This window comes from Cryptomeria japonica, chromosome 2 (genome assembly GCF_030272615.1).
Source record: "Cryptomeria japonica chromosome 2, Sugi_1.0, whole genome shotgun sequence".
In the NCBI taxonomy this organism is placed as follows: Eukaryota; Viridiplantae; Streptophyta; class Pinopsida; order Cupressales; family Cupressaceae; genus Cryptomeria; species Cryptomeria japonica.
Window position 1 is genome coordinate 293,505,749 of NC_081406.1, and position 20,349 is coordinate 293,526,097.

At 38.0% G+C, this 20,349-nt stretch overlaps 1 protein-coding gene across 1 annotated transcript; it reads left to right on the top strand.

Annotated features, from left to right (window-relative positions):
- The first annotated feature begins 18,165 nt into the window (after positions 1 to 18,165).
- On the top strand, positions 18,166 to 19,149 carry LOC131054562 (cell wall protein DAN4-like). Its single transcript, XM_057989102.1, has 2 exons — positions 18,166 to 18,652; positions 18,923 to 19,149. The coding sequence occupies exons 1-2, from the start codon at positions 18,166 to 18,168 to the stop codon at positions 19,147 to 19,149; spliced, it is 714 nt and encodes a 237-aa protein (XP_057845085.1).
- The last annotated feature ends 1,200 nt before the right edge of the window (positions 19,150 to 20,349 follow it).

A 20,349-nucleotide genomic window follows, 5' to 3' on the forward strand; every position in this document is an offset into this window, starting at 1 on the left:
AGTAACTCTCTCGAACCAAATGTTTCAAAATGTTTTGAATCCTCCTTTGGGATTTTGTAAAACTTTGAGTAAATGTTGACAATGGCTTTTACCTTTCTCTCTTTCCATTTTCACCCTTTACGACTTGCAGAATAGGAGAAAGATCTTGCAGATTCAAGGAGTGTTATTGTCTCTAGCTCTAGAGGTCATTTAATGTAGGTGTGTAACTAGCTAGATTGGATTTGAATTTCATTTGTTGTTCCTGTTATTCGATTTAACACTTTTTGTCCAACATTCAAAGATGTGAAAGGTTGATTGCAAACAACAAAGGGCAATTTTTGAAGCATATGACATGTTTCTTGTGCTCCTATATCACGCTCTTCCACAATCTCCATCATTAATTTTTTATATGCTGTGAAGGTCGGTTGATCTGCTTTTTGGGTTACATATGTTCTTGTTAGCATATTAGTACAAGTTTCAAATGTTCTCTCTACTCTCAATGCATACTTCACAATATTTTTAAAACAAGTTTTCTTGAGATAATAGGCTGACAATCTATGTTGGCCCTCCATATCAAAATCATTTCTGGGTTGTGTATGTTTAACTTGTCATCATTTATTGTAGGTTCATATTTTTTCTTTCCAGAATCATCACATGATAAAGTAGAGACATTTTGTTCTTTCCACAGATCTTTATATCAAACTCTATTTTTTTCCCCTTCTTCAATAAGCATGTTCCCTCTTTGCATTTTGTGTGCTTTTGGAAACGGTTAATTATTTATTCATAGTCACGAGAGGGATCTATAGCAAATATCTCAGTTGTGTTTAGCAAACATGGATCATCTAATGGAGATCGATATATTGTACTATTTCTACATGATGCATCATGAGGGTTCCAAGCGCTGACATACATGTCAGAAAAAATTCTTGCTCTTTCAACTTTTGCACCATTCTTCCAATCAAGTCTATCCATATTTGGTGCATTTTGAAGCTAAAGGAACCCATGTATATATGCAATACCTCTATGTTGCCATTCATATCTATACCCATACTATTTTGCATTGAGGAGTTTCTCGATGACTTCCTCATAGAAGATTGTGAATCGTTCATGCAAGTATAATGTTGTGGTATGAGGACTATCGGTTACATTATCCATGCGTTGTTTATTTGACTACATCTGAACAATCACATCATTTGAGCATAGTCATTATAGATATAGCCACTTTGTGTCTTGCACTTAATGTGAAGAATAGAGTGGGTGATCCTATTTGGTCGATTATGTTTGTTAGCTCAACATGACACTTGTTCCAATATGGCCTTGTGCCTCTCATGGAGTATCCAAAGTGCATGAGCTCCTCAACGAATTGTGTTTCAGGAATATTTTTTAGGTGTGCACAAAGGTTTTCAACAGTAGCTGGTATGTTTTCTTCTACATTTTTTTTAATGAATACAGTTGCGATTCCTTGGCTTCGGTGTCGTATCATAAGATTGAAGATAAAATATCAAAACCTTGGATGCCTTCCAAATCTTTGGTCATGAAATATCATCAAGTGCAATGCATACTCATGCATTTGTACTTCTCTAATTTGTGGTTGCATTTGTAGTGCAGTTCCATTTGGGAAGAGAGTTGGAAATTCCATATCAAGCAAACCCTCAATATTGTATTCATTTATTGGAGAAGAGTCTATCGTAGGCCAATCAATAATGTTATTTGTGTTGCCCTCAAATTCCAATGTTTTCTTAATAATTTCTAGTTCATGATATCTACTTGCAATTTAGACATAAATGATGATGTGCAAGCTATGCTATTTTCATTTAGGTCTTCATCAATGTTCATTTCATTAATTGGTATCACTATGTCTTCATCTATTTCAATGGTGTGAAGCATGCTCGAAATGTCTGTTCTTGTTTCAAGGATTTGTGCTAAATATTCAATATTTATGGTAACATCATAGTATGGGTCATATTTGACTTTGTATTGCAATGCATCTTTGACATGACTTCTATTGACATAGCAATCGTAATATTGCCCTTCTGTATTCAATCTTCGAACTATGAGCACATCTAATTCTTCTATTCTACGTGGAAGTACCTGTGAAATGTTTTTTATGTCCTGTGCAAAGCTTAATGTGTGACCACTATATTTATATATATTGGCCTCCAAGAGCATGGGTTACTTGTAATACTAGATTCACTCTAGCAATGAGCATTTCTTCTGCCTAAGAGAGCCTTTTCAACACAATAGGTTGTTCCCCTCAGTCCATGTTGTTTGATGATGAGAATCGATGTATGCCTCTCTCATTGAAGCATCTTTTGCAAATAGCACTAGTATTTGATGATTGAAGAAGCATTCATGGATAATATTCCTTCATATAGTTCATGTTTGTAGGTTGGATAATGCATCTATTCTTTGTCGAAATCTTGTCAATGTTGCTAGGAAGCTAGTTTTTTAAAGACGCCTACGAGCAGTTATTTCATTTTTATGTCAAACATAGTAATCTTGGCTTCTTTTTCGGCTTTGCAACTTTTCAAGTTCTATTTGTTGGGCATGAACTTGATTAGTTTCATTACAAGAATCCGTCATATGTATTTTTCAAAATGCTAGGCTAGCTTAGTAAAAATCATAAGAGAAAATTACTACAAGAAATGTCAAATAAAGTCTACATATAAATACATGTAAACAGACAAATAAATAATGGGAGAACTATTTTAAGCAAATGTGCTTGACATAAATTTGATATAAGTAAACAAACAATATTGAAACAAGTAAATTTCATATTTCATTACATTGTTTTATCTAATACAATATAAGTATAACACGATATTGTGAAAAATAAATTTTCTATTGAATAACATAGATACATGTTTTTGATTAATAAAGCAGTGAGAACAAGGGCACTGACCCTTTACATAGAAAAACTATTAAAAATCATAGTGCAGAAACAACACTATAACAACAATTAACAACAACTATCAACAAAAAGAAACTTATTGTTGTCATTATTAAATTATTATTCTTATAAGTATAAAATAATTATTAATAATTAACACCAACAAACAAAAGTAAAACAAAATATGTTTTTGATTGCTCCATTCCCAAATATATTCCTACATGAAACCTAATCCAACATTAATATAATGTTAACCGTAATATTATAATATTATATAATATTTTTTTAGGGTAATATTATAATACTATATATTTTCTTTTGATATTAATATTTATATATAATATTAGTATAAACTACAATACACTACCCCTAACCTAAATACAATAACATTAATTTATATTTTGATGTGAAAGCATATCTAAATATTAAACTCTAAAAAGTCAAAGATTTAGATTGAATTTAAATAATTTAACCCAAAGTGAATAATAACCCTTACCTAATCTTAATTTTTGCATTACCTTCAAGTGTGCTTAAATACTAAATATTAAAACTAAGAAAGAAATTAACTTCAAATAATAATAGACATAAGGTTCCCACAGTCTATGAGATCTCAATCAGCTGTTTCCAAATTTGATTGTGAGTTTTTGCATCAAATTTGCATCAAATTTTTGAAACAGCTGATTGAGTTCAAATATAAAGTTGAAATTAAAATACTAAATATCAAATTAAAATACTAAATATCAAATTAAAAAAAATCAATCTATAATAATCATATTCAAATTAAACAACCTTCATTTTAATAAACTTAACCTAAAAAAATTATAATCTGTAAATATATATTAAAATTTATAACTATTAAATATATTTTTATACTTTAAAATATTTAAATTTAATTTACAAACTACATTTAAAAAAGAAAATCAATACTATCATGGGATGGGCTACCTTCACAAATATTTACCGAGTATCTATCCCAATTGGTGACCTCCCCCACTTACTTGCTTACCCAATTAATACGCAATGGGTTGCCTCTCCCACCACTTTGAATATGTGAAAGACACACACATAATTAACAATAAAGCACTATTTAATTCAATTTCAGGAAATAGAAAGAAACGCGGATCTCTTCACATGAAAAGCTTTGTTTGCTCTTCGTCTGATAGGCTCATGTTTTTCTATCACACTTGCATTCTCTTCATCGTACAAGTGGTCAAAATCTAAATTAAATATTATTATAGATTATAACTTAGAGAATATTATTATTTTCAATTAACTTACAATTTAATTTTAAGTTAACCTAATTGATCTCTTAGCTATAATTGAAAACATAATTGATTCATATAAATAATATATAAATAATAATAAAGAACATCATATAATTTATGTCTATTTTTATATGTTTTTTTAAAACATCATTTTAATTATATGTTATGATGAATCTAATTAGAATATAAATTATTATATTTATATTAGAATAATGTAAATATTATATTATTAATGTTAAAATTATCATATTGTTATTACGGAATTATTCCTTATTATATCCTTATTAACATTTTCATATTTTCATATTTTAATTTATATTTTTTTCAAATATTACATTATTTTTTATTGCTATATTAATAATATTTTTCATTATATTATGTTATTATTTTGTTGTCTATTTTTAATATTATAAAAAAATTATATTATGAAATTATATAAATTACTATTATAAATCTATGACATTGTTATTAGATCTCTTTTCTTATAATGGGTGTTATAGTTATTTTCTTTCTTTGATTTATGCAATAAGACATAAGACTTAAAGTAGTTCACTTAGTCAATGAATACATAAAAGATGAGCAATTAAGAAATTATTATAGTAGTAATAGCTTAATACCTTGATATTTTTAGTACTTCATGAACTAGGTGAATGGTGCCAAATGAATATTAAATATATTTCAATAACTCATTTTATAATTAGTATTGATATTAGATTTTTAATTAAATGTTGTTTTCAATTTGTTAAATAAATTCCCTTGATTTACCTCACTTCAAATACCTCCAAAACCCTATTTCTTATAGAAGATATTTACATTAATATATTTACTTGAAACTTGAATTTAGAACTAAAATACATATTAATTTTAATTAATTTATCTTTATTTTAATTTTAAACACAACTCCTTTATTTTACAGCACATAAATTTTATGATAATACCTTCTAACCTCTAATATATATATATATAATAAGTTTATTTATGTTTCTCCTTAATCACCCACATGATAGGTTAATTAAACTCGATCAAAGTGAAATTCCATAACAAATATTAAACTAGTTTACAGAATGGAAGTCACATGGATGTACATCAAAATTGTTTACATTCATGAGACAGGTATTCCATAAATTGTGGCAAGAGAAGTCCACAATAAACAAAGCCTATCGACTAATTACTAAATTCTATTGATTTTTAGTTTTTATTTTGGTTCCTTTGATCTCAACTATAATATGAATTTTTTCTTTATAGCATTATTTTTATATTTAGTTTCTTATTCTTTTATTGTAAAAGTTTACTTGAAAAGTTCTTTGGTTTTTTTTGTTTGGTGGATTTTTTTATTTTTAATTTTTTTATCTTTTAATTTATTTTCATTTTAGTTTTGAATTTTTTAATAGGAGGAAGGCCACACACACACACACACACATAAATATTATATAATTTATATTAAAATATTATATAATTTATATTTTATATAATTATTGTAAATACATTGATTTAAGTCTTTTATTTTTAAATAAATATGTTTGAAATTAAAAATAGATCAATTTTTCATTTAGATAAAGTTATTTTATTTTTTTATATTATTAAAAATTCACAATAATGTAAAAATTATCATTTAATATTTATTATTATAATAAAAAAATTATTAGATTCAATCATTTAAGATATGTTCTTATATTCTCTTACATTTAAATTGACTAAATCTATTGACAAAATGCTTATTTACAATGTAAAATTAATAATAAGATTAAATCTTATTATAGTAATAAGATTAATATAGTTATAGTATTTTTTTTTATATTATAAATCAAGAGACCAAAAAAGATGTTTATACAAATGAGTTCAGGGGAGGCAATGCCTCAACAGTGAAACCAAAAAGAACTAGACGAGTGTCATATACAATGCACTAAAAGAAAGCTCCAAAATAAAGTTGTGCTTGTTGCCATAAGGAACTAGAGGAGGATTTCATCCTGGTCTTCTAGCCATGTGGTCCACCCCTGTGGTCCTTCCATCCAGACCACCTTCTTCCTTTCCATGATTTGTATGCACATGTCAACCCTGTTGAAGGGGGGAGCTCTGGTATCTTGGAGTTCTTTAATCAGTTTCTTAACTGCACTCTTCAAGGTAGTTTGACTTTCTACGATCCTTGCCCATTCATAACCATCTTGCATCTCATATAAACATGGTGGCTCGGCCTTCTTTGACGATCCGTAGGAGTTTGTTTCATTCAACATTCATCAGGAAGCAAACCTGTATAGCAATTTTATAATGTGTGAGTTTTTTAAAAAAACCAGTAAGTTCCCTAGCATTACCTTGGAACTTCTCTTCATTTATGAGTTTCCAAATAAACCAAAGGATAAAACAAGACAAAATTTGCCAAATTAAGTTAGCATCCTTTTTAAGATTATGGACGAAACCAATAACTATATCATAAGTGAAGACATGCTCAGTAATGGATATTCCAAACATTAACCAGATCTCCCTAGCAAAAGAGCAGTCAAGGAAGATGTGCCGAGTGGACTCAGGTTTATTGCAGACAGAACAAAGATCATATGCAGCTAGATTATTCCTAATAGGCAATCTATCCAGTAAGAGTTGCCATCTGAAACACTTGATCTTAGGGGGGATGGGAGATTTCCAAAGGTTCTCAAAGGTTTTATACCAAATGGTAGGGTTGTGGTGGGCATTCCATAGGGTGTTGACATGGTCGATCACAGAGGTGTCCTGGTTAAGCAGGTTGTAGATAACTTTGGATTTAATTTTTGGGAGGGGGGAGCCATCCTTCCAAAGGAATGAGAGGTACTTGTGGGTGTCAACATGAGTGTTCGTAGGGAGATTGAGGGTGTTACAGGCATTCCTAATCATATTGTAGGTCCGCTTATATGAAGCAGGGAGATTAAATTTACTACTAAGTTCCTCCCAGGTGATGAGATTGTCATTTTCTAGGATATCCATAAGATACTTGATCCCCTTGTTATGCCTGAATCTAGCAAAACAACATTGGGTTAAGGCCAATGGCTTAGAGTTGTGGTGGAGGTTCCACCATATCGACCTTTCACCATGTATAGTATTGTCACAGTCAATGCTAGAGTTGCAGATAAGTCTACGCACATGCTCCCAGGCTTTCCAGATGGACTTAAAGACCCAAGTGCCTTAGACAGACACCGAGAAACTTCTAGCAAGTAGATCACTGAGTGGGAGGAGTTTCCATGATTTGGCAGCCTTGGGGAATCCATTTTGAATGTTGTTTCTAATAAGAATCTTCCAAGGTTCTTTCCCATCTAGTGCATGAAATATCCATTTGGCAGCAAGGGAGATTCCTTGCAGCTTAAGATCCTTAAGGCCCAAACCTCCAAGTTTTTTGTCTAAGTGGCACTAGGCCCATTTTACCACATGGGCCTTTCTTTTGCCCTTACCATCAGACTAGAGAAAGCGTCTGATAGCCTTTTGAATTTCATAAATTTGATAATTGTTGAACATCCAAACCGAAGAGTAGTAGATACTCTATGAGGAGAGAATTTTTTGACATACTTGAACCCTACCTACTAGGGAGAGGATCCTATTATCCCACTTGTTGGGCTTCTTATCAATTTTCCCCTTAACCCAGGTCCACATGTCCTAAAGAGAGGGGGAAATAGAGAAGGGGATACCGAGATATTTGACAATCATGTTGGGTCCTCCCCATGAGTACCCATCTTGCTATATCCAGTCTGGAGGTTCATCCTTCCAGCCACGTAAAATAGATTTGGAGCTGGAGATCTTGGCTCCAGAGGCTTTACTAAAGGTGTCAATTTTTAGGTTGAGGGAATCAATGTTTTGCCTAGAGAGCTCTAGGAAAAGAGAGGTATCATCAACAAATTAGATATTCAGCAATTCAGAGTCATCTGGCAGCATGATGCCATGGACTCTAGGAGATAGAGTATCATCTCTAAGGAGATAAAAGAGGGCATCTGAGGCAATAACAAATAGAATAGGGGCAAGAGGGCAGCCCTACCTTATGGATCTAGAGAGAGGAATAGGCTGGGATAGGGTTCTATTAACTTCAATCATGGCAGAAGCATCTTTGAGGAGAATTCGAACATAGTCATAGAGCTCGTTAGGGAAGCCAAAAGATCGGAGCATCATAAGGATGAAATCCCACTCGACTCTGTCATAGGCTTTTTCAAAGTCCACAAGGAACATGGTAGCATCCTGGTTAGAGGTTCTAGCCCATTCCATGGATTCCCATCTAGTGACAAGGTTCCAATATGTACCTACCTTTAATGAATCCAGTTTGGGTAGAGCAAATGAATTTTGGAAGAATCTTTTCAAGGCGGGTAGCTTAGGCTTTGGCAAGGATTTTATAGGAGACGTTGAGGAGGGTGATTGGCCTCCAGTTCTTAATGAGTGCTTTGTCTCCTTCTTTAGGGATGAATTTAACAATACCTTTATTTATGAATTCCCCCAGAGTGCCATTGTCAAGAGCTTCATTGTATATGTCATAGAGGTCATGCGTGACCCATTCAAGATTGGCTTTGTAGAATTCCACAGGGAGACCATCGGGGCCTAGGGCATTATTATCCTTGAGGGCTTTAATGGCATCGACAATTTCTTGTATAGAGATCCTGGCTTTGAGGAGGAGAGCATCATCTTTAGAGATCCTTTTAGGGATGATGGTACTACATTTGTGTCGAGCCTCTTTCGAGGCCTCATTATCTTCTGAGGTAAAGAGAGTTCTATAGAACATTTCAAAGGCCTCTTTGATATCATTGAGATCCAGCAGTTCCTTGTTGTCTATAGTTATTCTATCAATTTTTTCTCTGTTTTGTTTCTGCTTAAGGAGGTTAAAGAAGATTTTGGAGCCTTTATCTCCAAATTGGAGCCAATGGTTGCGAGTTGTGATGAAGGCTCCCTTGATTTTGACCTGTTGGTGCTTTCTAAGGATGTCTCTAGCTTTAGAGACATGCTTGGCCAGGGTGGGGGAGGAGGGGTTAGTCTGAATATCCTTCTCTAGGGAATGGAGGCGATGGATGAGAGTTTTTTCTATGGCTCTAGAGTCCTTGGCTCTCTTTTGGCTAATGGTTTGGAGTACTTTCTGCAGGAGGAGACATTCCTTGTCCACCTGAGAGTGTAGGATTGGGGGGGCTGAGGCTGAAGGTTGAAGAGCCTGACCACCTTAAGGGCACTTAGAACATCTTGGTCTTTGAGGAGGGAGGTGTTGAGAATAAATTTCTTGCTATAGGGGCTGCTGATGGGGATAGCGTTTCTAGTGTTAATGACTGCAAGGATAGGGAAATGGTCAGAAAGGGTAACTGGCAGGACAACAACCGCACTCCCCAAGTGGTTAGGGGAGAAGGAGAAGAAGTCGTTGTTAACATAAAATCTATCCAGTCTGGAGTAAATACAATTGGAGCCTTGTTGAAAGTTGCACCAAGTGTACCATAGGTTAGAAGCAACAGTTTTAGTGCCCTTGAGGGGGTCAAATAACTAGAGTTTTTGTTTAAGTTTGTCCCAATGAGGTTTTTCTGCCTTTTTCCATTCAAAAGGAAGTCCCCCAGCCTTGTCATCTTGATGCTCAGTCATATTGAAGTCACCAGCCACTATCCAGGGGATACTTGGGAGGGAAGTCAGCCAGATCCAAAGGGACACTCTTTCCTTGTAGTCATTAGGTGCGTAGATAGAGTAAATGCCAAAGCTGGAGCCCCTAATATCTAGGGTAGCCCAGTCTAGTTGTCTGTGAGCTGTTCGAGGCAACTGTGGTGACATGGACACCTTGACATCTTTGTGGAGGGGTTAATTCTCCTCCACCCAGTTTGAAACTCCTCTCCACTGCTATTTTTTTTTTTTTCCGTTCTTTTCTTTCCTTCTATTTGCAAATTTAATACTGCACTTCATTTAATTCGCAACTCCCCCCACCTACTTGGCCGCTTGTGTAGCTTAACCTTTAGCTTCCTATGGAGTCAGAATCGGATGGCGGTGCCATTAACGGCCCTAAATCCACAGATCAATCTAAATCTCCACCAAAGAAATCTTTCGCTGTCATATTAGTGAATAATAAAATATAGTTATATTATAATATAAAAAATAATTCAATAATAATAATTTTTTAATTATAATGTAAAAATAATAAATATTAAATAATAACAAATCAATAAAATAATAAACAATATCAAAATAATACTTGATAAAATTGAAAAAATAATTATGAATAATAAGAGTTAAGTTGGATGTTGATAAATATGTTCAATATAAAATGAAAGATTAATGAAAGATTAATACTTGTGTGAGAGTAATGAAGAACATCCAAGCAAGGGTAAATAACCTATAAATATATGCAAATTAACATTTGTTTAAAATATTTGTTTAATAAATGATTGATATACTAGATGGTATACCTAAGAGAAGTAAAATAATCTAATAAGTATATAGTATTATAATATAAAAAAAAAAAATTATTAAAAACTAATAATATAATACAAATTAATAATAATATATAAATATGATAGTAAATGTATAAAATTAAACATTTAATTATAATATGAGTAAACAATTTTTTAATTTAATAATTATCAAAAATTAATAATAGTAATAATATATAAATATGATAGTAAATGTATAAAATTATATATAATTATAATATGAATAAATATTAAATCTTATTGAACACTAGATTTGAATCATGATTTGATTTCAACCCTGAGGATTATCATTAGGTTTCCAATCACTATTAAGCTTACATAAGTGTTGTGGTTAAATTACTAAGAATCAAAGTTAAATTAGGGTTAGGTTATGATTAGGGTTATGTATACTATTTTAGATTAGGGTGTAACTAGACACAAATATAAACAAATATGAATATAATCTAATATTAATGTAATATAATATAAGCTTTAATAATATAATAAATATTTAATATAATATATACTAATAACATAGTATAATATGATAAATATCAATAATATAATATAATAATAGGGAAAAATGAAAAATGGAGCTATGCGTGGTGGGTGTTGTGCGTAGGCTAGGGCATCGCAACCCTAGCTTGTGAGTGGCGCCTGCATGTTGGTGCGACGGTGGGAGGGAGGTGTTTGCATGTGTGGGTGGTGTTACGGGAGGGGCTGGCTATGGGGCTATGGGGGAAAAAGGAGGTGCGGTGGTTGTGGGTGGTGGGTGATGCTGCGGGAGGTAGGGGCTCGGGGTTCCTGCAGATACGCAACCTGCTTGCGGGGAAGGGTAGTGGGGGTTTGATCTGCCTGATGGTGGAGCATGGTAGGGGAGGTGTGTGTGTTCTTGCAGGGGGTGTGGTGTCCTTTCCCATTTCCTTTCGGGAGGTGGGCTCTCTGAGTGGTGCTATGTCTAGATTTGGTGGAGAGGCCTCGAAGGCGTCTCTCGATTTGGATTTCTGGGCTACTGTGGGTTTGAAATATCCATCCCAAAATGTCAAGACCTTTGATAGTAGCCTTTATGCCTCAGAGTCTGGGGCTGGTAGTGTTGGTGGCTCTCAGATCTCGAAGATTAATGGCTGCCTGGAGAGGTGCAACGAGAGACCAAGGTTGATTATTCCTCTGGAGATGATAGAAGAAGATGTTGATTACTTTTCAAAACATTCGTTATACTGCAATTTTTTGGGGATGAGGGTTTCTCTGCAGTTTTTGGAGAACTGGGCTCAAAGGACTTGGGCACCGGAAGGGGAAATGGAGATTATGTTACTAGCTAACAACTACTTCATGGTTACTTTCAACTGCATGGAGGATCGGAGTAGGATTTTTGAAGGAGGGCCATATTCTTACAACTAGGTGGGGTATTTCATCAAACCTTGGCATGCAGGGTTCAACCCTTTGGAGGAGCTTCCAAATAGGGTTCCAGTGTGGGTTTGTTTACCGCATTTTTTGGTGGAATGTTGTTGGGAGGATGTGCTACGGATGCTCACTTCAGTGCTCGGGAGGCCATTTGGAGCCTCATCACAAACTTTGGGGAGAAAGGTAATGACCTTCGCTCGTATCTGTGTTGAAATTGATCTTAGTAAGCCCTTGCCAGATGCTATAGATATGTGTGCGGGTTCTTATTCTTGGGTTCAACAACTGGATTATGAGACTTTACCATTTCAGTGTCGTCTATGTCATGAGTATGGTCATTTGCAGTGCAAGTGTCCTAGGTATAAAATGATGGTGTGCCAACCTCAATAGTTGACCCGTAATACAGATGGGGCTAACGAAGGAAAAGCCGCCATGACTGGGGAAGTCGTGGGTACTAATGGTTTTGTCCCAGTCAAGACAAAGAACAGGAATTGGGGACAAAAGAGGCCCCTATAGGAGAGACAGGAGGAGGATTTCTTTAACAGATTTGAAGCTTTGGATGACCTTACCCAACAGGAGGTGAACCCTGGGATGACTCCTTTGGATCAGGGTGCATCAGGGTTGGTCGATGATAGTGTGAAGTGGGACTCGACCCAGGCTTTGCAAATTGCTGGGAGTCAACAAATGGAGATGGATCTACCAGTAGGGGCTTAGTTAGGGACCATTTCTAGTGCTGCAGAGGAGTTGGATGGGGGGGATGTTTCTCCTACAACTCAAAAATTGGAATCTACTGGGGCCAAAAGTAACAAGATGGTCTTACATTTGGGTCTCCATCAGAAGGACATTAAGAAAGGATCAACAAAGAAGATTTCAAAGGTTGGCAAAAAGAAGGATTTGGAGAAGATCAAATTGAAGGGGGAGAATTTGGGGTAGTCAGGGTCAGTAAAGACTCTGGATTCTCATTTTTTCAATCCCCTGAAATGATTGTTTTATCATGGAATGTGAGGGGCTTGAACAGTGGCCCTAGACAAAAAGTTGTTCAGAAGTTGATAAGGAGTCATTCTCCTGATATCCCATTTTTGCAGGAGACAAAAATTTTTGTGGAAAGTATGATGGATTTGGTGCCTAAGATATGAGGGAGAAGCCAGTATCAGTGTATTGGGGTTGTGGGCTCCTCAGGAGGGGTGGCTTGTTGTTAGGGGTAAATAACGTATGTTAGTAAGAATAATATTTATAAGTGTGTTATGTTGTGTTTATGTTTATGTTGTCGGCGAGAGGATCCCGTCAGGTAGTTGGGAGTTGGTGACGGTTGGCAACTTGACCAACCGTCGGGTCTTTATATTGTTTGGTTGGAACCTCGGCAGGGAAGATTATGTATGGACATTCTGGACACTAGAATAAAGATATAACTCTTCTAGTCTAACTAGTATCATTGTCATTTATGCTGTGATGTATGACTGTTCTGTTACATGAATATTTAGTACATGTGGAAAACATTGTGTTATCTATTCATTCACCAACCATACATTTAGGACCAAACACTTTGGCGTCGTTGCCTGAACGAACTTGGAGATAACTATGGTAGCAGGAAGAAGCAATTAATGGGTTGACCATTTAACCAACAATTACTTGTTGTGGACAACGACACACATGAAGAAAGTACCACTGAAGAGGAATGAGAGGATCAGTTGATGACAGACTTGGTGGAGTTGTGGGACGTGTCGGTTAGACAATACGTGCAGCGAGAGGCTCAAGAGAGAGCTGTCTCAGAAGGCATGGTACATGGTGAACTCACCCTCAACACCTTCATCTTTGACCTTCTCAGAAGTATTCCAAGGTTACTTACCAGAAATATAATTGCACTCCAAGACCGAAGGGAGATGGCAAAGGAACTTCGGTGACAACAAGTCTTCTGATGGTACAAGGAGCGAAGTCGTAGGGAGGAAGAGGAGAGGGGGGCTAGTCAGCGTCGTACCTCTAGCACTTGATGCCCCTACGACCAAACAAAGATAAACATACCACTACCACCGAAGGAGTAAATGAGGGAATTGTACGGAGATCTCTCTGCATAAAAGAACAGGCCAAAAGGAGATGGTGGCTAAGGGAGGTTGCCAACTCGAAGAGTCTAGAGAAACATAGCAGAAGTTGGAGTGTGATTTGGAGTCATAGTCAGGAGAGGCAAAAACTCTGTATGTGGAAGGAGTTGGCCGAGGTTGCCAGGAACCTGCCACTTCTAGACATAGCGAAGGAAGATCTCACCAATCAGGCCCCACACTCGACGTCAAGTGAAGAGGACTCTGAAGCCAAGTCGCAAAGCACCCTGTCGGAATATTCTGAACAAGGAGAGGAGGTGGTACAAGACCTGCATGAGGAAATCGCCACTATTTTTGAAGCAATGTTATCTAGCATTAAAAATTTGTCCTTATCAGAGTGCATCAAAATAGGAGGGTCAGATCTAGAAACCTTGGGAAGGAAGGACTATACAAGTGAAGGTGACCAAAGCCCAACTGATAGGGGCCCAACCAGACCAAGAGCGTACGGTACCTCCTAGATACATAATACCTTCTCGGCATATAGTCGTTTCCAAGCACTGCATAAAACCATCCAGAAAAGAATAATGGCACACACCCTAGAGAAGCAAAAACTCCCAAAATTCATGGGTGACGGGTCAGAGGACCCTGTACGACATTGTACGACACGCGTGACCATCTGGGAAGCAAATGGCTAGGATGACCTGGACTACTGGTTGAAGGCATTCCTAGCCACTCTGCGAGGAATAGCCATTGACTGGTATATGGACCTCAATGCCCAACATAAAATGTCCTGGAGCAATCTAAAGAAGGCCTTCAAGGAAGAGTTCAAACTCCTACAGGATGACAATGAAATTGTGGCAGAGATTTACAACACCAAACAAGGAAAAAATGAAAGTGTACGCGCATATAATATAAGGATCAAAGAACTGCTCAATAAAATGGAGAACCACCCAGCTAATGGTCTCAAGAAGAGATGGTTCATTGAAGGATTGGTACCATCCCTTAGATGAAAGATGAAGGTGGTCCCCCCACCCTCGTATGATGAGGCGTACAAGCATGCGATGGATATTGAAAGCGAAAATAAGACATCCCGAAGGAAGCGTCGGGTGAGTGATGGTGATAGTACAAATGAAGACAGTGATGGGGAGTCCAAAACCGTGCAAGCACTCTAAAGGGATATGATGGGAATGATGAAAGAACTAAAGGCTGACAAAGAAGGTGGCAGGGAAGGAAAGGAGCTATGGTGCACCGACTGCAAGATGGAAGGACACACTAAGGGGAGTAGTCCCTACAAAGCAATCTGTGACATCTGCCAAGTAATGGGACATTCCATTAAGGAATGCCCATACAACTTGGAAACATGGAGCACACAAGTGCTCTACACCCAACCTGACCAATTCACAACACCAACGATTCCTCCAAAGCCGACAACAAACTCTGACGCCTCTCCTGGAGGGTATAGGAACAATCGACAGGGTAAAAACATGTCCAATAATAACATGCCAAGGAGTAGAATTCAATATGACGCGAAGGGACGGCCCATGATTCAATGTAGAAAGTGAAACAAATGGGGTCACTTTGTGCGGGAATGTCAAAACGGGGGTGACATAGGAAAATTGCTATGCAAATGGTGCGGTCCATGGAATCATGAGGACATAGACTGTCCAAGGCAAAAAGTGGTGAATATGCTGGAGGTGGAAGGACCGAGGGAAGGTGTATTGGCAATCACAAGATTGCAAAACAAATAAGTCATGTACCCTAATCCTCGCATGGAGAAGGAAAGACTATAGGAAGCCAGGGCGGATATCGAGTGGGCGATGGTAGAAGAGCAGAGGGCCTCGCACTCGGCTGCCAGTACACCACTCCGGTCAGGACCAAAGAAAACTATCATTAAGAAGATGTTACAAAGCACAATACCCATATGAGTATCCGAACTTCTACAGACCATGCCACAGTTGAGGATGGCCCTGACGAATGCAGCCAGTGACACCACCGTCGGCCAGGAACACCAGACGATGACATAACCACATAGTATGGCTCCAGTGAAGAAACATGGTATGGACGCCATGGACCCTATGCTACTCATAGTAAGCATTGGATGGAAACCTGTCATGGTGGAGATGGACATAATGGGACAAAAGCTCACAAACACCATTGTGGATGGCAGGTCTGGAGTCAACGTACTACCAGAGGAAACATGGAGAAGCCTTGGCAAGCCTACTCTCTGGCCACCAACATTCCATCTCATTGGTGCAGACCAACACAGTATCAAACCTCTCAGTACACTCATGGCACAAAAGGTAGTGATCGGGACACAACAATTCATTCTGGATTTTATAGTCATTCCACTGGAAAGAAAAGCGTACAACGCCCTCCTGGGAAGGGGGTGGCTGATCATGGCTACATCCAATCATAACTGGAAGAAGAATACACTCTTAATCAAAAGTGAAGACCATAAGTATGTGATTGACCTAAGGAATCAGTCAGTCAATGAAGAGCTTGCATCATCTGACTCCGACTCGGATGACTCAAATAGATGGGAGTGGGGTTCCAAAGAAGACAAAGGAGAGAAGGAACCCAACGAAGGAGTGCTAGAACTGGATGGATGCTCTAAAGATGAAACTAGTTCGCTGGCTGGACTCTTCCATTGGCAGATGGAGGACTATGAGGTCTTCCACCCGGAGTGCCACATATTGCAAATATGAGAGATTGGGGAATCAAGTGGTGGTATGGAAGAGCAATAATTTCCCTCGGAGTATGGTAGGTACCAGGAGGGAATGGCACGGGTGGATGACACACTAGCCCACCAGTTTGAATGAGACAAACCCATCAAGTATGATGAAAGGGATGTGAAAAAAATCAATCTAGGCAAGGATGAGGACCTACAGGTGATACTCGTAGGGGATGACAGGAACCCCGTACTGGATCACGCGTACAACGTACGCTAGTCGAGGGAGTGTTTGAGTTATCTGTATGACATACGGTCGATAAAGAAGGGAGACTGGCAGTGTTTGATTTATCCGTACGGCGTACGGTCGGCAAAGAAGGGAGACTAGCATAGCTCGTACGGTGTATGACCTGCAAGGGGAGGAATACCGTATGACAGAACATTGCACCTATAGGAAACTAAGTCATACGTTCTTGTACGACTACTAGTGGATAAAGGAGAAAGATTGTATGATCAGAAAATAGACATACTGTATTGCAGGATCCGTACAAATCCCCTCCTTCACGGTGTTTGTACACATAGAGAGAAGTTGTATAAAAAGTTTGAGGGTATCTGTACAGAGATTTGTGCCATCCATGTAGAGCTGAGTGAAGAGTTGGCACAAGTTGAAGAGGTCGTACGATCAGGGAGCAGAAGTGCACGAGTTAATCCATATGGTGTAGAGGTAGTAGTTGTTCCAATGGTTCGTACGAGTATGGCAGACCAGACAATGGCAGAGGAGTCTGCACCAAGGAAAAACAAGGTCCCTATATAGGGAATTGGTACTAGTACAACATGTTTAGGTACTGGTACGACGAGCACTAGTACAGTACCAGCAAGTATTGGTATAGTTCCAGCAGGAACTGGTATGATTCCAATAAGAACTAGTACAGTACTAGCAGGCACTGGTACACTAGGTGCTAGTATGACATGTTCAGGTACTGGTACAATGATCACTGGCACCAGGTTGAAAGGACAACTTCTAGCAGAATGAATTCATGTTTTTTTCAAGCTAGAACACAAGACATTCTACATGTGCCATCATGTTATCAGCCTATTCTTGGATGCCATAAGCCTGCAAGTACCACCACAAATGTGGGGAACCTTCAAACCACGCAGATGGGTGGAACCGAATAAACCTACCAAGTACTATTATACTCACCTGGACACACTAGGTGACACTGCGCAGCTAGCCAAAAGGAGAAGAAAGTTGGACATGTCTATAGAGGTCGAAGATGCCAGAAGCGCAAAGGATTCTAAGGAGGCCGAAGAGACTAAGGAGCAGGAAAGTGGTGATGAGGGGTTTCATATGGCACCTCACATAGTTGCGAAGGATGAAGGGGAAGCAGAGTCGCAACCGTAGGAAGAGGAGGAAGAGGAGGATCAAAATGGAAGGTTATGGGCATAATGGAAGAGTACAAGGGTAAAGTTCACACCTTCCAAATTATCTTCGGAACACTTGGTACCACAAGAGACACTTACAGTGGCCAGCTCTATGAGGGACGTATGACCAATAGGGATGTTGTTCCAAAAAATCAATGAAGGGGAACCACCAGCACAATGGCAGGTATCATTACCACAAAAACTAGTACTTGCATTAGAAACCATAGAGGGTACCAGTACGGTAGACCAAATAGTGGTAGGGGAGGCCGGAAAAGACACAATGGTCGAGCAAGGAATTGGTATGGCATATCCAGGTTCTGGTATGAAAGACATTTGTACGGTACTAGTAGGTACTAGTACAACATCAACATGTACTGGTACAGTGTTAGTAGGTACTGGTACGGTTCCAACAAGTACTGGCACAACTTCAGCATGTACTGGTATGACTCCAACAGGTACTGGTACTACTCCAACAGGTACTGGTACAACATCAATAGGTATTGGTACGTCTCGAATAGGTACTGATATGGTTCCAATGGGTATTGGTATGGTACCAGTAGGAACTGGGACAACAATAACTGGTACGGTACTAGCAATTACTAGTGTGGCTCCAACAGGTACAGGTACATCTCTAGCAAGTACTGGTAAAATACCAATAGCAATTAGTACAACAAGAACTAGTATGGTACCGACATGTACTAGTACGATGCTAGCAAGAACTGGTATTGTGCCAACAAGAACTGGTACGGTGCTAGCAGGAACTGGTTAGGTGCCAACATGTATTGGTACAATGCCAACATGTACCGGTATGATAGGAACTAGTACGGTGCCAACAGAAAGTGGTACGGTGCCAGTAGGCACTAGTACAATACCAATATGTACTAGTATGTCAGGTGCCAATACGGTACCAATGGAGAAAGATGAGGTAGGGGATGTGAGGTGCCAGTACGATACCTCACAGATGGAGCAAAAAGATAAGAAACTGTTGGAAGCTACCCACATGGTAAAGAAGGCACAGGAACGGCAACTGTTGGCAGAAAAGAACCTAAGACTTCACACCGAACAACAACTTTCTTCTCCGACCACTACAGGGATGCCTCCTCCCTCTTCTCGGTCCTAGTTTATGTTTTATATTTCAGCTCTTATTGTCTTAGTCATATGGAAGACGACTACATTTTTTTGGGGGGGGGCCTAATGTTAGAGGTAAATAACATATGTTAGTAAGAATAATATTTATAAGTGTGTTATGTTGTGTTTATTTTTATGTTGTCGCTGAGAGGTTCCCGTCAGGTAGTTGGGAGTTGGTGACGGTTGGCAACTTGACCAACTGTTAGGTCTTTATATTGTTTGGTTGGAATCTCGACAGGGGAGATTATGTATGGACATTATGGACTCTGGAATAAAGATATAGCTCTTCTGGTCTAACTAGAATCATTTTCATTTATGCTGTATTGTATGACTGTTATGTTACATGAATATTTGGTAGGTGTGGAAAACACTGTGTTATCTGTTCATTCACCAACCATACATTTAGGACCAAACACTTGTCTTTGAAACCCTTTAAGGATTCGCCCTATCTGGTGGGTGGCCTCCAGATCTTTGTTATCCGGGATTGTCTCTAGTCTTTAGACTGGGGAATATATCCTGTTTACTAACATCTATGCCCCCACTGATCTTCAGGGAAAGCAGAACTTATGGTCTCATATTTCTTGTATGCGAAGGTTGGTCCCTTTTCATCCTTGGATTATGGCGGGTGATTTCAATACCATCCTTGAGTTGAGTGAGAAGAAGGGGGGTGTTATGCAATTGGAACCTTCTTCTTTTCTTTTTCGAGATAGTATAACATTGTTGCATCTTGTTGACATTAAGCCTGGTAATGGTTTGTTCACCTAGAACAATAGGAGGGTGGGGGAGTATTGGATTGCGGAAAGCTTGGATCGATTTCTGGTTTCTAGTTTCTGGGTTGGTGGGGGGTGGTCCACAAGCTCTGAGATTCTTGACTGGAGAGGGTCAGACCACTAGCCCGTCAAGATGATTTCTTCTTCTTCTCGGGTCGCTCACTCTCCTTCATTTAGATTCCAACTTATGTGGCTTCGGGATCTTGCTTTGCAGACTCTTGTAGCGGAGTGGTGGAGGAAAGGGAGGCCTGCCTTTGGCACTGCTATGTACACTTTTGCCAAGCAGCTGCAATTTATTAAGTTTCAGCTTAAACAGTGGAACCGTTAGGGTTTCAGGAACATTTTTCATACTAAGAAAGCTGTTCAAATTGTGTTGAATGGCATCACCAGTGAAATTAGAGAGCATGTTTTTTTTGAAGCCT

Coding starts and splice junctions, on each gene's coding strand:
- LOC131054562 (XM_057989102.1), top strand. CDS start 18,166: ATGTTGTTCCAAAAAATCAATGAAGGGGAACCACCAGCACAATGGCAG. Junction 18,653..18,922: donor TGTGGCTCCAACAGGTACAG/GTACATCTCTAG, acceptor CTAGTATGTCAG/GTGCCAATACGGTACCAATG.